General features: G+C 55.5%; 1 protein-coding gene across 9 annotated transcripts in view; it reads right to left on the reverse strand.

The window, feature by feature from the left end:
* LOC105479780 (potassium voltage-gated channel subfamily A regulatory beta subunit 2) overlaps window positions 1-16250 on the reverse strand; it is a 109729-nt gene that overhangs the window by 27490 nt on the left and 65989 nt on the right. For all 9 annotated transcript variants that reach the window (XM_011738106.3, XM_011738075.3, XM_011738090.3 and 6 more), the window contains 2 exons: window positions 2062-2105; window positions 1113-1150 (listed from right to left, as the gene is read on the reverse strand). In XM_011738106.3, coding sequence (XP_011736408.1) covers window positions 1113-1150; window positions 2062-2105 — 82 coding nt within the window. The remainder of the gene's footprint in view (window positions 1-1112; window positions 1151-2061; window positions 2106-16250) is intronic.

Genomic DNA, 16250 nt, shown 5'->3' on the forward strand with positions numbered 1-16250 from the left:
TGGTGGGCGCCTGTAGTCCCCGCTACTTGGGAGGCTGAGGCAGGAGAATGGCGTAAACCCGGGAGGCGGAGCTTGCAGTGAGCTGAGATCCAGCCACTGCACTCCAGCCTGGGCGACAGAGCGAGACTCCGTCTCAAAAAAAAAAAAAAAAAAAAAAAAAAAAAGATAAAAGTGACCCCAAACACAAACTATATGCATTTAAATTTTCATAGAAGCAAAGCTTTCCCTTGGAAATCTGAGCAATCACAGCTAACAAGGTCTCCCATCAATTCGCCGATCAATTTTTGAATGCAACCTTTCTAGTACTAAGTAGGACAAACGCGAAAATTGCTTCTTGTGCAGATGCCCAGAGCTGTCTGAGCAAATGCCACCGCTCTCATTTCTGAGATGCTGCCTCACTGTCCAGAAGCATGTCTGGGCGTGTGCTGTCCCTGCCCTTCTGAGAGACCCAGAGGCGCTGGCAGAGTACAAGCTGGCTTTTCCTTAGTGTTCACTTTCTTGTTCCAATTGTGGGGACATGAGCCCCAGCAAATACATCGGAGGTGGGGTTCTGTTCGGGGTCCCTGACTTCCCGTAACAAAATACATCTGACTGCGATCCACATGGTTCGCGGCAGCTGGGAAATGGACGGTAGATGCTGGGTGAAATGCAGATCTTGGGTTCCTCAGCTTGCAGCAAGCACTGCAGGGGCTGCATTCCACATGACCTCAACAGATAGTTACTGGAGTCTCCATGGCATGTGGGCAGCTAGGATCTGCATCCAGCTTCAGAATTTGGGAAGCATGTGCACCCTGAACTCTCCTCGTTAACTGTGGAATGGGGGTCAAGCGTGTGGGAAATCTGAGTCCTGGGGAGCTTAAGGGACATGCTGAGGCCCAAGGCGTCTACTGCTGGGTGATGGCACCAGACTCGGCATTCCCTTTGGCCACGGCCACCTGGTTCACCTTTCTACTCTCCCCTGGGGCAGGGCGCCCTCGCAAAACAGAGAGAGGGAGGCAGGCTGCCGCGCTGGCTCCTGGAAGCACGTGCTCACTGGTCCCTGCAGCAGACTTAACCATGTGCTCTGGCGAGCCCATGCTGGGCTCTGGGGTGCTGGGAGAGCCCCGTCTTACCTCATCGGTGATCTGGCCTCCGAAGGTCACCCATGTTCCTGGAAGGAGACACAGGGGTTCAAGTTAGGGACCCAGCAGGAAGCCAGATTCTCCCGTCGGTGCTCAGGCCTCAGGCTGCAGGGCCCAAGGGGCAGCCACAGGAGTCCCTCTGTGCTGCTGTGTGGCCAGGGTGTCCTTGGTGTGCGTGGACACCTGGCTTTCAGAGGAAGTCCTGCTCTCTTGGGGTCACTAAACTGAGGGGACGAAAGTCTCTGGAGCGGGCTGCTGGCTATGGGCCAAGCAGGTCTGGGGTTTTTGAAATGCTTGTCAGAGCTATGCTGAGGTAGCTCCACATGCTGCAAGGAAAGGCACAAGGGACGCCTCTCTGAAAACACACCAGGCCCGACAGCTGCATCCGTGTGCTCCTCCTGGGACGGAGCGGGGAGGGCGGCGTCAGGGCAGTGGGCGGTGGTCGGGGGAGGGTGTGTGTACTGCAGTGGGCGGTGTGTGTACTGCATGCACAGGGGAGATGGGGACTGCACGTTCTGGAAACAGGCCTTGCATCTGACAGGAGAGGAAAAAGGGCCAAATCCAATGGTGCTCCAGGAGGGACTCGTAAGCTGAACCTGCCGTGGAAGGTAAGGTGTCTTCCCTGCAGTCCTGGGGCCAGAAGGGCCTCTGATTTTGTGGTGTGGGGTGGGGACCGTGTATGGAGGGGCCCCTAGTATCCACCTCACCTCCTCTGCTGAGGTTGTGTCTCTCTCTCCCTCTATCCCAGGCCCCCTCCCACCTGCCTCTTTTTTGCCATGGCAACCAAGCCCCCCTGAATCCCGGGCTCTGGGTGTAGCTACTCCCTGGGGAGTACCAAAGGCTGGGCCACCCTGCCTCCCAAGGGGTGTCCAGTTCAGCCCATGTCCGGCCCCCCGACAGCCCGTTTCCCTGGTGGGATGGAGGGGACCACCACACTCACCAAGTCCCAGGCAGGAGACCCGCAGGCCAGACTTGCCCAGGTTCCTGAAAAACAAACGCCACGTGAGTTCTCAGCACCCGGGCAGGACCCTGCCAGCCAGGCTCAGGTCCTGCCAGGGCCAGGCCCCCAACCACTCCCCCAACAGTCAGTGTGTGTTTGGAGGCTCTGAAAGGCACCGGGGACCTTCCGAGAGGTGCTTCTGCTCAGCCACCGCAGGGGTAAAGTGCCAACTGTCCCCAGCCCACACCATGCTGCTGGCACGGGCCCTACTGGTGCCCAATGGGGATCTGCAGAGTGGTCTCGAGGACAGATGGAAATGCAGAGGGACGCTGATTTATGGTGAAACCGGGCTGGTCTCAGCCCCGTGGCACCACCTATGTGGTGCCCCTTGCAGAGAAGCCGCCTCTTCCCTCCTCTCTGAGGCCGCATTTTTGATTTTGTGTCTTTTCTTCCTGTCTCCAGAGACTGGGGCAGGAGATCGTCCTGTGCACCGGACCACAGGACGGCCTGTGCATCTGTCCCTCAGGGTGCGGGGAGCTCCATGGTGGGGCTGCCAGTTCTTAAGCAAGGCCAGCCCTTCCTTTGTTACAGCCAGAACCAGGCCCAATAGTAGCGGCAGAGCCTGGCAGCGCAGGCCTCCTAACCAGGCACAGCTGCCTGGGCTCCTTCCCAGGGCCACTGAGGCGCCTACCCGCTGGGGTGCATCCCAGGGTTCACAGGAATGGGCCTTGGGCCATCATGACCATCCTTAGGAGGTGAAGGAGAGTGGCAGCCCTCTGCTGAGGACTGGCATGCTGGTCTGTCCTGGCACAGGTCACCTGGGAGCCCATGGGATTGCAGCAGGCCAGGCGGTCCCCAGGCATCCCGTCCCCAGATCCTCCCGGGAGCCGTACGTGGCAGGTGCCTTGCTTGTTGTGACATCGATTCTCACAGTATGAGACCTGCCCAGCAGGCAGAGGCAGCTGGGATCCCACCCAGGCAGTTGGCTCCCAGCTTACGTTCCCCACCGTGGTGGTGTGCATCCCACCCCCAGCCTGTTTAGCAGGGCGTGATCTGCCCAGATGGTGAGGTTGGCAAGTGGCCGGGTGGGTCTCAAAGCTGCAGCCAGGCCTGGACTCATCTGGGGTCAGATTCCACTTCCCTTGTGGGATCCAGCTGCCAGCATCTGGTCAAGGGGCAGCTGCTTCTAGGAGGTGGGGAGTGAGAGCCATGAGTTACCAGCGGGTGAGGCCCAGCCTCCTGGCCCAAGGGCCCTGCATTTCCCTGGGGCCATGACACTTCTGACTTCGGAGGATGCGAAGTCCTCAGTTAATCCTCTTCCTGTCCAAGCCTGGCCCCTGGGAAGGCGGCATGGGGCTCAAGCCTCATTCTGACCCCCCCCCCCCACTTCTGACATGAGCCTACTCTGTCCCTCCCAGCTTCGGTTTCCCTGGTTATAAGGCTCCTGGACTCCTATATCACGAGTGGATATAATACTTCTAAGCAGCTTGAAAACAGCTGAACGTGTCACCAAATTGAAGGTACTTTAAAATTGCCTAGGTTTATTTTTTAATTTCCCATTAAAGCCAGTCCAGCTGTCAGCTATTGCTCCTGTAGGCAGAGCTGGGATTTTCCCTAAAGGAGAACATAAGAACAGGTGAGTTTTCTTTCAGGAAAGGGGAGGACCAGGCGGCGGCTATGGGCAGAGACTCTGAAGCCAGAGCCCAAATCCTGGTTCAACTTTCCTGGCTGGAGGACTCCAGGCATTTTATGGAGTGGCCTGATGCCTCAGTGTTCTCATCTGCAGAATGGGCTCACAAGGCTGCCTTTCTTACGGTGGCTTCCATGAGGACAGAGGGAGATCCGTGAGGATAGAAGGCCACAGGACACTGACTCACATGTGTCTCATTTCCCAAAGACAGCAGGAGTGTGACCTTTTCTTTATTCAAACACAACAGACAAATCAAATAAGCTTTAACTATTACCATGTTAAAAAGAAACTGAAGTTTCCTTTTTCCTCCTTATACATCAATGAAATAATCTGATAGTACCCTCTGCATTGCTGGCATGTTCCAACCCAGAATAACTCATGTCTGTGACTGCCAGGGAGAACAGCCCGACTGTATCACTAATACATTCTGCATGAGCCTGGTCAGTTTAGAAGTTTAGGTAATTTCCCCCATGCTGGCTAGAAAGTAACTGTGGTAGGAAATTATAAAGTTGCTTAGTAGGAGTCTAATAATGAAGCAAAGGGCTGGAGGTTCTGACCAGTGCCTCTCGGCTGCTTTGGGGTCATAACCCCTTTGCAAAAACAGATAAAGCCTGGAAATACGCCCAGATACATATGCCCTCAGAACCTTGCTTGCAACATCTGGGTGTTCACAGAGCCCTGGACCCCACTAGTCTAGACACATTTGGGCATGGAGAAGGGAGGCCAGGCCCCCACCTCTGCAAAACCACCTCCATGAGTGGCTGTGGGGAGCAGTTGCTTGAAGAGGCTCTGCTAAAGGCCAGGTTGGGGTGAAGAGAAGAGGCGCCCCTTGGTTGCCAGTTTGGGGAGGGCTGACAAAAGTTGCCCCTGCCCCTGATTCCATATCTGTTCCTGGTCTGGCTGGTGGGAAATGGGCCCGCTTCCCCGAGTGGGCTCCGGGTTCAGTCGCTCTTCCACTCACCACCCACAGGACTAATTTAACAAAACTAGGGCACCACGTGATGCCACAATTACCCTGCTCAACTTGTTTCCCTGTGAAAATGATGGTATTGGTTCTGCCATCCGCTGCCAGGCCTCGGGAGAAGGGATGCAAAGGGACAGGGCACCTCCAGGCTGAACGCTGTGTAAGCATAGCTGCTGCGTGGGGGTAGGGAGCATGCGTCTCAGCCGGGTCTGGACGGGGCTGCTGCCTGCTGCACTTGAAACTTCCCAGACACAGAAACCATTTCCTACCGATTTCTTCCTCGTCATTAAAACTTGACATCCTAATGAAGCAGGCGGTCAACATCTCGAAACCCAAATACTGTTGGTCCTCATTAATTTGCCTCATGTCTCTCCTGGGGTCTGGAAAACGCCCAGTGAGGACTCACAGGCATAACCTCTGCTGGAGGGGAGCGCCCATGCCCATCGTGGAGCCCCTGCATGCTGCACACCCCTAAAAACTGCACTTCAGACTTGGGAAGGGCCAGAGCTGGAAGGCCCCGGGAAATGACAGGTCATTTTACAAAGAGGAGTTTGGGGCCTTTCATTGGAGCCACCTGGGCAGAGGACAAAACTGTGATGGGGTGAAGGGCAAGCACCGTGGCCTTGGCTAGCTGGTCCCGGAGGAAGGCTGATGGGACGGCTCCTGTTAGTGCCCTGCTCGCCTGTCTGCTCTGTGCAGTGATGATCTGTTTGCACGCCTGCCCTGCTCCCAGATTCCAGGCTCCGTAAGGACAGGCTGGGCTTCCAGTCTTTGTCTTCTAATTGGAGCTGGCAGTGGCAGGGTCCCAGGGAGTGCTTGTTTGGGACAATGTTGGGGAGTAATTCAGGGGTGAGAAGCCCAGGCCCTGGGGTCAGACTCTCGGGACCAGGTGCTGGCCCCTCCCTTACTTATCAGGCTTGGCCTCCTGCCATCCCACACTGAGCATGCCTTAGGCCCTTGGGCAAGAATGTGGTGCCTGGTATTGGCCTGCACCTTTAGTTTCCTAATACCTGTGGACTGTGCGCATCACTGGACAGCTGTGCCTGGAGCACACCACTGGGAAGGGCCAGCTTCCCAGGGAGGAGATCAGAGTCACAGGAAGGTTGGGATCAGGCTCCCCCTCAGTCCCTGCTGCCCCTCTCTTGCACCCTGGCTGTGGCCCTGGGACAGTCCCTGTGCAGCAACGCATTAAGCAGGTACCGCATGAGCGAGATGGGAGAGGCCTGGGGCGGGGGTGCCCAATGGCACAGGCTTTGGATTGCCAGGCCCATCTCAGCCCCTGTGAAACTGCATCTCATCCTACAGGGCTATGAACCTACCTCTCGCCGTGACAACAGCAAGGAAAGCTCCCAGGCCTGGCCTGGTATAAGGCTCTGTTTGCAACTCCATTGGAGAGATGGGGTCCCTCAGTCAGAGAGTGCTAGGGCTGGGATTTGAACTCTGGTCCGCAGACTGCAAACCCGCTCTCAGTCAGACAGTGCTAGGGCTGGGATGTGAACTCTGGTCCGCAGACTGCAAACCCGCTCTCAGTCAGAGAGTGCTAGGGCTGGGATTTGAACTCTGGTCCACAGACTGCAAACCTGTTCTCAGTCAGAGAGTGCTAGGGCTGGGATTTGAACTCTGGTCCGCAGACTGCAAACCTGCTCTCAGTCAGAGAGTGCTAGGGCTGGGATTTGAACTCTGGTCCACAGACGGCAAACCTGTTCTCAGTCAGAGAGTGCTAGGGCTGGGATTTGAACTCTGGTCCGCAGACTGCAAACCCGCTCTCAGTCAGAGAGTGTCAGGGCTGGGATTTGAACTCTGGTCCGCAGACTGCAAACCCGCTCTCAGTCAGAGTGCTAGGGCTGGGATTTGAACTCTGGTCCGCAGACTGCAAACCCGCTCTCAGTCAGAGTGTCAGGGCTGGGATTTGAACTCTGGTCCGCAGACTGCAAACCCGCTCTCAGTCAGAGAGTGTCAGGGCTGGGATGTGAACTCTGGTCCGCAGACTGCAAACCTGCCAGCTTGATGAACACCCCCCTTCACTGCTCTGTCTTGCCCTCTCTGCCTCCAGCACGCACGTGTGTGCATGCACACATAAGCACACACATGGGCATGGTGAGCACTCACCCTCTTTGAGAGCCACTCCTCAGGGAGTTTTAGGAGGGAAACAGTGTTAACAGCCACACTTTCCAATTACGTAGTGCCTTATGTTTAGAAATAGGCCCGCTTTTAACTCCTTTGAGATCCTAGGACTCAACAGATAGATACCTATCGCAGAAGGCAGTAGGTATCTAAACCAAAAAGTATACATATACATGTTTGGTTCACTCCTAGCTTTATTTTTTTTTTGAGACAGGCTCTCATTCTATCACCCAGACTGGAGTGCCGTGGCGTGATCTTGGCTCACTGCAACCTCTGCCTCCCAAGTTCCAGTAATTCTCCCACCTCAGCCCCCCGAGTAGGTGGGACTACAGGTGCGCACCACCATGCCCAGCTAATTTTTGTATTTTTTGGTAGAGACAGGGTTTCACTATGTTGGCCAGGCTGGTCTCGATCTCCTGACCTCAAGTGATCCACTCTCCTCAGTCTCCCAAAGTGCTGGGATCACAGGCGTGAGCCACCTCACCTGGCCGTAATTCTAGCTTTTGATCCCTACTTAACAAAAGATGTAAACTCTAGAGCTTCTAAAACAGAGAATTCCATTCTGGACTGTCATTAAGCTTAGAGGATTAGACATTTTCAGCCCAGAGGTTCATTAAAGCATATCCCACCCTCCTAGGACGCAGGGAAGGAAGAGACACGAATGTGGATGCAGGACCCCAGAGTCATCCCAGAATTCACCTCCAGAATGGGTTGGCTTAGATGACGCAGTTTTCACACGAGGCCCAACTCTCAGGCATTGGTTTTGCAGAGGTTTAAGCCACAAGGCTCAGGCATCAGGATGGACTCACAGTGCTTTTCAGGTTGGCACCAATACCAGCTATAAACCCAGAAGATTCCCAAATGCAATGAGAACAGTCTGTGGCTCTTTCTGACGCTGGTGGCCTGCACTCCTGTTTCAGGTCACTGAAAAGCAGGGTTGTCCCCAGTTCGGTTCCTGTTTTGGGAAAACTTTCCCAAGAAACCTGGGAACCAGAGACCTAACTTAGCTTTTCTAGCTTCTGCAGACCACGTGTTGTGGAGACTTCCTTTATCCCTGGAGGATGGTTCTGGACGCAATCAAGGCTCTGGACTCAGAGACTTACATAGGGAGTGAGGAAGGCTGTCCCCTCTCTACAACCCTGCTCCCAGGACCCTTTGTACAAAGCTGGGACCCTCCTTTTCCATCCTGGGCACATTCCGCCATCCTTTGAGAAAGGCCCCGGCAGGGAAGGGGAGGGAGGCCCTGCTCCTGACATGAGTGCTTTAGCATCCTCCACACATACACGTCACAGCACCTGGAGCCAGATGGGGGCTGAGCCCAGGTGGAGGGAAGCAAGGTGCCTGGGCGGACCATCGGGAAACTCCAGGTGTGGCCTGGCTGACTGTGCCTGCTGGACCAAGAGTCCCGCCTGCTAGAGGAATTGGGCCCTGGGCCCGGCTCAGGTAGAGGAAGGAATCTTCATTCCATCACAGGGTTCACCCCACGGTCCCTCACTATCAAACGGATGTTTGTCACGGTGGCCTGGCTGGAAAGATATCGGATCACCCCCAGGGCATCTTGTGGAGCCTGTGTGCCCAGGGGAGGGCAGGAGCATGTCGGGGGGCCCTGCGGCCCATGCCTCAGGGTTCCCCAGGAAAAGGGAGCATTGGCGGCTTGGCTATTGTAAACGACCCTCAGAAAGAAAACAGAGGCAGAAGGAAGGAAGTCGGCGCCCTCACCGTCTCCCCCTGAAACTGGGAAGAAAGAAACTTCGCACTGACCAGATTCTCAATGCTGTTTCTCAGCATCTACCAAGCACTAAGCACAGCCCCTCCCAGCCCTCAGCACAAACTGCCCAAGTCTGACAAACAGGGATTTGCAGATTTTATGCGCTCTCGAAAGTGAGGAGGTGGGGAGTTGGGGAGGCCGGGAGGTCAGCCCCCACCCTGCAAAGCTGTGCGCCCCCGTACCTATATTTCATCCCGTGTTGCTTCATGCTGGTGTCACCGGCACATGGGAGACTCTGCACCGACAGCTGTCCCAGGCTCCGGGCCACCATGGCCACGGTGCGGAAGCGGCCTCGGGTGCCCAGGCTGGGGCTGCTGGCCGCCGGTCGGCCCAGCCGATCCTCAGGGCCCCGGCCCTTGAGGCTGTGCTCCGAGCACACGAAGGACACCTGCATGCTGAGGCCGGGCGCTCAGATCCTGGCTGCGTCCCCTATCCCCTTGGGCTCAGGAGCCATCTGTCCGCTAGAAACTCTTCTCCCCCGACCAGGACGAGACTTTATCCAGAAGCCAAGGAAGCTGCAGGTGTCCTTCAGGAGCGAGGATTTCCGAAGGCAATGGTGGGGAAGCCTGCGCAGCTCCGAGGGAGGCAGTCACACTTCCAGATCGAGCTACAGAAGACCTGCTGGAAGCACGGCTGGAGGTTGGCGGGGGCGGGGGTGTGCTTCCTCCTCCCCTCACATCTCTCTTGTCTCTGCAGGTCCTTCCTCTGTCCCCACCCTCGTCCAGCTCTGGCTGCCCGAGTCCTCAGCCCAGTAGTCTCCAAAAGTGTTGGGCAGGGCTGGGCTGCCAGTTACTCCTGATGACGAGTGACAGGTGACGAGCACAGCTGCCTTCTGTGGACTGGAGAAGGGAGGGCTCTCTCTGGTGCCACTCTTGGAGCCGGAGGTGATGGCCTGGGGGGCTGTGCAGGGCTGCTGTGACTGCTCTCCTGGGCAGCGGCTCAGGGGGTCTTGGGGAGCAGCTGCTTCTTGGTGCTTCTTGAGTCTCTCCGAGGGGGCCTGGGATCCAGCTCCTGGCTCTGCGCGCCGTGGGCGGCTGAGGCTCCCACCAAGTCAATGAGGCGACCAGGGAGAGGCGCGGGCAATGTCTGGCCATTCATTATTAATGAAGCAGGATGCATGAGCCGCCTGCCTTGGCTGGTCCCCTGAGGCCATCGCTGGCTGCTCCGGGCTGACAGCTGCTGGACCAGGACTGGCCTGAGGCCTGGGCAGGCGCTGCAGCCAGGGTGGACGCCGCAGGCTGGATGGCTGAGCTTGTAGGCAGCCAGCTCCAAGCAAGGCAATGCCCGCTCCGGTCACAGCCTCCCTGGTGCATGCCCAGCGGCACCTCCTTGGGGTTCTCACTCCGGAGAGTGGGGTATCCACTGGGGGATTGGCACAAGGAGAAGCAACATCACCAGAAATGTGAAGAAGCCGCTGTGTCTTGATGATAATGACACAGATGGCCCAAGGAAGGAAACGCGGGGGTCAAACGGACAGAGAGGTTCCAACACTCCCAGTAAAACTTAGGTTACAGCAGATGCTCAATAAATACTCTGCAATCAGTGAGTGAATGGTTGAATGAAGCAAGCCCCTGCCCTACTTTACTTCACCCTGTTCAGCATCCAGAGGGGCTGGCTCTGCCCTCTGACCCCAAGTGTCCCCTTCACACCCTGCAGGTGGGTCCTGACCAGAGCTGCCTTCTGGGCCCCCTCTTGTCCTGCCAGGAGGTACTAAGGGCACTGGAAGGTGGTGGGGTGATGGGGGATAGGCAACCCTGTGCACAGCCCACCCCTCCTTGAGGCTGGACTCCAGGACTCAAAGGCCACAGCCCTGGCCTCCCGGGAGCTCATGGGCTGCTGAAGAGGCACAGACGGCCACCATTCCACCTTTGGCCCCTACCTAGGGCTCAGGTTAAGTGTTGTTCCCCCTACCCTTGTCCCTACTTGGAGGCTCTTTAAAGGGTGTGAGCAGCAGCAGCTCTTAGCATCCCTACTTCCCCTAAATGTGCAAAGCCAGGGCCAAGATGGAATTTGCTCAGACTATCTTACAGAATTTTTCAACAGCCTCCTTCTCTATTTATAAAAAGGATCATATTGATTTGTTCAAAGAGCCTCTGGTTGCCTACTGTGTACCATGGGGCACCTGCTCTCACAGCGCTCACTGTCTAGGGCAGGGCTGTTCAACATCTGATCACGCCAGGGGAGCTTATTACAAAGGCCGGGTCCTGGGTGCCCCCCAGCCCCGACCTACGGAATCAGCGCTCTGAGGCCCAGCCCAGAAGGCGGTGTTTCTACCAAGAGCTTCGAGTGGTGCTACGCATGCTGGCCTAGTGAGACGCAGAAATCCTCTACCTCTTCCTTACAGATTCTCTGCACTCTGGCAAATCATCGGATCCCACAATGGCTGGCATCTTACTATTCCCCAGGGGTGTTCTTACCCCAGTGGTGCACGTTAAGCAGCACAGAGTTAAGTGAGACTCACAAGACTTTTAGTCACCAAGTGTAAAATGTCATCGGCCTCACCACACGACCCAGCAATTCCCTTGCTAGCTATGTCCTCAAAGAACTGAAAACATACGCCCACACAAAAACTTCAACACAAATGTCCACAGCAGCCTTATTCACAATAGCCCAAAACTGGAGATCACACAACTGCACTCCAGCCTGGGTGACAGGGCAAGACTCTGTTCAAAAAAAAAAAAAAGTAGTACTGACACAGGCATGGATGAACCTTGAAAACATGATGCTAAGTTAAAGACATTCATGAAAGAATGCATATTATTCCATTCATATGAAATATCTATGGTGGCTTAAGCCTGTAATCCTAGAACTTTGAGAGGCTGAGGTGGGTGGATCACGAGGTCAGGAGTTTGAGACCAGCCTGGCCAACATGGTAAAACCCCACCTCTACTAAAAATAAAAAAAAGAAAATTAGCTAGGTGTGGTGGTGGGCGCCTGTAATTCCAGCTACTCGGGAGGCTGAGGCAGAAGAATCACTTGAACCCAGGAGGCGGAGGTTGCAGTGAACCAAGATTGCACCACTGTACTCCAGCCTGGGCGACAGAGTGAGACTCTGTCTCAAAAGAAAAAAAAAAAAAAAAAAGGCACAGTGGCTTACGCCTGTAATCCCAGCACTTTGGGAGGCAGAGGTGGGCGGATCAACTGAGGTCAGGAGTTCTAAAACCAACCTGGCCAACATGGTGAAACCCCGTCTCTACTAAAAATAAAAAAATTAGCTGGGCGTGGTGGCACATGCCTGTAATCCCAGCTACTCAGGAGGCTGGGGCAGGAGAATTGTTTGAACCCAGGAGGCGGAGGTTACAGTGAGCTGAGATCAAGCCACTGCACTCTAGCCTGGGCAACAAGAGTGAAACTCCATCTCGGAAAAAAAAAAAAAAAAAAAGAGAAAAGAAGTCAATTGGCACATGTCTGGATCTCCTCCTCATCCCAACTTGGATGCATCTGCAAGGAGAGGCCCTTTGCGAGGACACTGAAATGCACAAAGCTCAGGTCAAGGTTGTAACCTTTTAGCTTTCCACTCCTGTCTAATCCTTGCAACTTTCTAAGAATACTGCAAGTCTCAACCCTGTTTTGATTTTTGTGTGTGTCTGTTTCTTTTCTGTGTTGTGTTGAGACAGGGCCTCACTCCTGTTACCCAGACTGGAGTGCAGTTTCACGATCATGGCTCACTGCAGCCTTAACCTCTCGGGCTCAGGTGATCCTCCCACCTCAGCCTCATGAGTAGCTGGGATCACAAGTGTGCACCATCACGCCCGGCTAATTTTAAATTTTTTTTGTAGAGTTAGGGTTTTGTCATGTTGCCCAGGCTGGTCTCAAACTCCTGGGCTCAAGCAATCTGCCCACCTCGGCCTCCCAAAGTGCTGGGATTACAGATGTGAGCCACCGTGCCCGGCTCAACCCGTTTTGGACAGGTGGAAAATTCTAGCATCTGGCCAGCCTCTGAAACCCACCGGGCTCCTGCCCACCTTAGTGACAGCTCCCTGTGGGCACAGCACATGTGTCCCAGTTCCCCAGGGAGCTCTGAGTTCAGATACTCATCCCATCGTCCCACAGCACTGGCACAGTGGGAGTGAGTGTCAGGGTTCTAAAGAGGATCCTCCGGGAATGGGGCATAGGGGTCAGAGGAGGTGCTTCCTGCATCTCGATGAGGACTTGTACACACCTGAGCACCTGCTGGGGTGGCTCCTGGGGACCGGCTGCCAGGCCCCAGCCCCCAACATGAACTGCTTCTGGAGTGGGCTTTGTCAGGCTCAATCTCCAGGGCCCCCCACAAACTCCAGTGAAGGCAAAGGGACTGAGAGGGGCGCCTCAGCATGGAAATTGTATCTACCTGTGAGTTCACGTCATAAACAGGTGGGCTTGACATGCTGCGGCCAGTTTCAGATGGCAGGAGGCTGTGCGCAGTGTTTGGCATGTTGCACTGGGCACAGCTGGCGTGGCTGGGTGGAGGGGCACCTGCTGTGGCTCCAGGTGCATCACCTGTGTGGCCCCAAGTATGTCAGTCTCTTCATATTCCCACAGAATGCCTTTCCTTAGGTCCCGCTGTGTGCAGCATGCACCTGCTGTCCCAAACCCGGGACTCTGAGAACGGAGCAGGAGATGGGATCTATGATGGTTAATACTGAGTGTCAACTTGATTGGATTGAAGGATGCAAAGTACTATTCCCGGGTGTGTCTGTGAGGGTGGACTGGGAGAAGCAGACCCACTCTCAATCTCGGTGGGCACCACCTAATCAGCCGCCAGTGCAGCTAGAATAAAGCAGGCTGAGGAACGTCGAAGGACTAGATTGGCTGAGTTTTCTCCCGTGCTGGATGTTTCCTGCCCTTGAACATCAGACTCCAAGTTCTTCAGCTTTTGGACTCTTGATCTTACACTAGTGATTTGCCAGTGGCCCTCAGGCCTTCAGCCACAGACTGAAGGCTGCACTGTTGGCCTCCCTACTTTTGATGTTTTAGGACTTGGACTGGCTTCACGGCTCCTCATTTTGCAGATGGCCTATTGTGGGGCTTCACCTTGTGACTGTGTGAGTCAATTCTTCTAATAAACTCCCCTTCATATATTCATCTATCCTATTAATTCTGTCCCTTTAAAGAACCCTGACTAACGCAGGATCCTTCTTGTCCAAGTGGGAAATCCGGACCTTCCACAATCTTCCTTCCAAAGCACAGGCCCCAGAAAGCCAAGCTGAGGACGAGGCTAGCACCCTGGGGTTCTGTGCATCAGAGGGAGAACCTTCTCTCTGGTGAGGCTGTCTTCAGTGTCCTGAGCGGCCTCCCAAAGTGCTGGGATTACAGGCATGAGCCACTGCCCGGCCCCGTGCTGGCAGGCTTCGGTCAGAGGCATGGAGTGTGGCTGGTTGACTTCAACCTACAACTGAGTTCTGATTCTTCTTTTGTCTCTTCGGTACCTGCTGTTGATAAGATGAAGCAGCTAGCTCTTGCTGTGATTCATCGGAGGGTAACCACCCCCAATTTTTTTTTTTTTTTTTTTTTTGAGACGGAGTCTCGCTCTGTCGCCCAGGCTGGAGTGCAGTGGCCGGATCTCAGCTCACTGCAAGCTCCGCCTCCCGGGTTCCCGCCATTCTCCTGTCTCAGCCTCCCGAGTAGCTGGGACCACAGGCGCCCGCCACCTCGCCCGGCTAGTTTTTTGTATTTTTTAGTAGAGACGGGGTTTCACCACGTTAGCCAGGATGGTCTCGATCTCCTGACCTAGTGATCCGCCCGTCTCGGCCTCCCAAAGTGCTGGGATTACAGGCTTGAGCCACCGCGCCCGGCCTACCACCCCCAATTAAAAGCTCTGCTCTGTGTCTCTGGAGTGCACCACAGACAGCATCCCTGCAGTGGAGGCTTCCGGCTCAGTGTCTGGGGCCCACTCGTCCCCCTTGGGCCTGGAGAGGCCGGAAAGCTGGGGCCGGCCAGCTCCTCCCCCACAAAGCTGGGGCCGGCCAGCTCCTCCCCCACAATGGCAACAGGCTCACAGTGGAAGGGGGCAGACACGCTCCTATGCACAGAATGAGGCCTGTGGAGGGCTCAAGGCCTTGAGAAGGTTTTAGATGCAGCATTTTTTTTTTTGAGGTGGAGTCTCGCTCTGTCACCAGGCTGGAGTGCAGTGGCGCGACCTTGGCTCACTGCAATCTCCACCTCCTGGGTTCAAGCAATTCTCCTGTTCAGCCTTCTGAGTAGCTGAGATTACAGGCACATGCCACATGTCCAGTTAATTTTTGTATTTTTAGTAGAGACGGGGTTTCACCATGTTGGCCAGGATGGTCTTGATCTCTTGACCTTTTGATCCACCTGCCTCGGCCTCCCAAAGTGCTGGGATTGCAGGCGTGAGCCACCCTGCCTGGTCTGATATGGCTTTTAAAAGCATAGCCTCCAGCATCTCCTCCAAGAATGAGGCTGAGGTTCTGTATCCTGCAGAGACCGCCTTGTCCATGCTAAACGGAGTGTGATTTACATCCAAAGGTGGCTTCTTGCCCAAGGAAGGGCAGAGGATGCTGAACAGTTAAGGGGTTGCCCCAAAGGAGCAGTTTCTAAGAACAAAGGGAGGCAGGGCCGGTGGCATTCCTGGAGGAGAAGTCCACCAGTTGAGTAAGAGCTGAAGACTCCATAGGGGCTAAGTGCTGTGAGTTTGGCTTCCTTCAGCTGGGGCACGAAGCAAGGGTCCCTGGGAAAGGCCTGAGCCACCGTGTTCAAGGCCAAGTCGGCCAGCAGGAGAGTGGGTCAGTGGTGCCAGGGAGTATGGGAGGGCTCCAGGGAGAAGGTGGGCTCCATGCGGAATTCCAGGAGTGTCCTTCTCCTGAGAGCAGGGGCAGGAGGGCAGATGGCAGGAGCCTGTGAGGCAGCAGCAGGTTCTGTGTCTGGAGTAGGGTGACCCACTGGCCTTGTCAAAGGGCGCGTCAGATGGTGGGGGACTTGACACGGAGAGACAGTGAGAGGCCGAGGGAAGGAAGAAGCCACAGGACCGCCAACGGGACATGCGAGCCTTGCCCAAAGTGTACATCCCCCTGGCAGGGCCCATTCTGTGGTTGGGCTGAGTGGACTGTGCTGGGGTCACACCTTGAAGCTGCAGGTGACACTAGGACAAGGCCTCCTGCAGGCCGTGTGTGTTTCCCAGGAACCAGCTTTACATGGTCTTCAAAGCCAGTTCCTCCGCCTTCCTCTTGCTCACCAGGACCTCATGGCCCCACACTCACTTCCAACTCTAGGAGCCCAGAAATGGGAAAGCGGCCCGCGGCTGTGAGTCGGCTGGCTCTGCTCAGAGCTGCTGCTGTTTCCCATGCAACTGTCCGGCCCCGAGCGAGCACCTCTCCTTCCCTTCCTCCTTCCGTCCTCTGAAGCACCCTTTGAGATGTAACAAGACCAGCAACAATGACCACCGAAGAGCCTCTAGGGACAGATGCCCCAAACCTCCAGGAAGGGGCCTGGGGATCTGCACTGTAACAGGTATAGCTGGGCACAGTGGCTCACGCCTATAATCTCAGCACTTTGGGGGGCCAAGGCGGGTAGATCGCTTGAGCCAAGGTATTCCCGGTTAGCCTGGGGAACCTAGTGAGACTCATCTCTACAAAAAATACAAAAATTAGCTGGGTGTGGTGGTGTGTGCCTGTGGTCCCAGCTACTAGGGAGGCTGAGGCTGGAGG

The sequence above is a fragment of the Macaca nemestrina genome, chromosome 1 (assembly GCF_043159975.1).
Source record: "Macaca nemestrina isolate mMacNem1 chromosome 1, mMacNem.hap1, whole genome shotgun sequence".
Taxonomy (NCBI): Eukaryota; Metazoa; Chordata; class Mammalia; order Primates; family Cercopithecidae; genus Macaca; species Macaca nemestrina.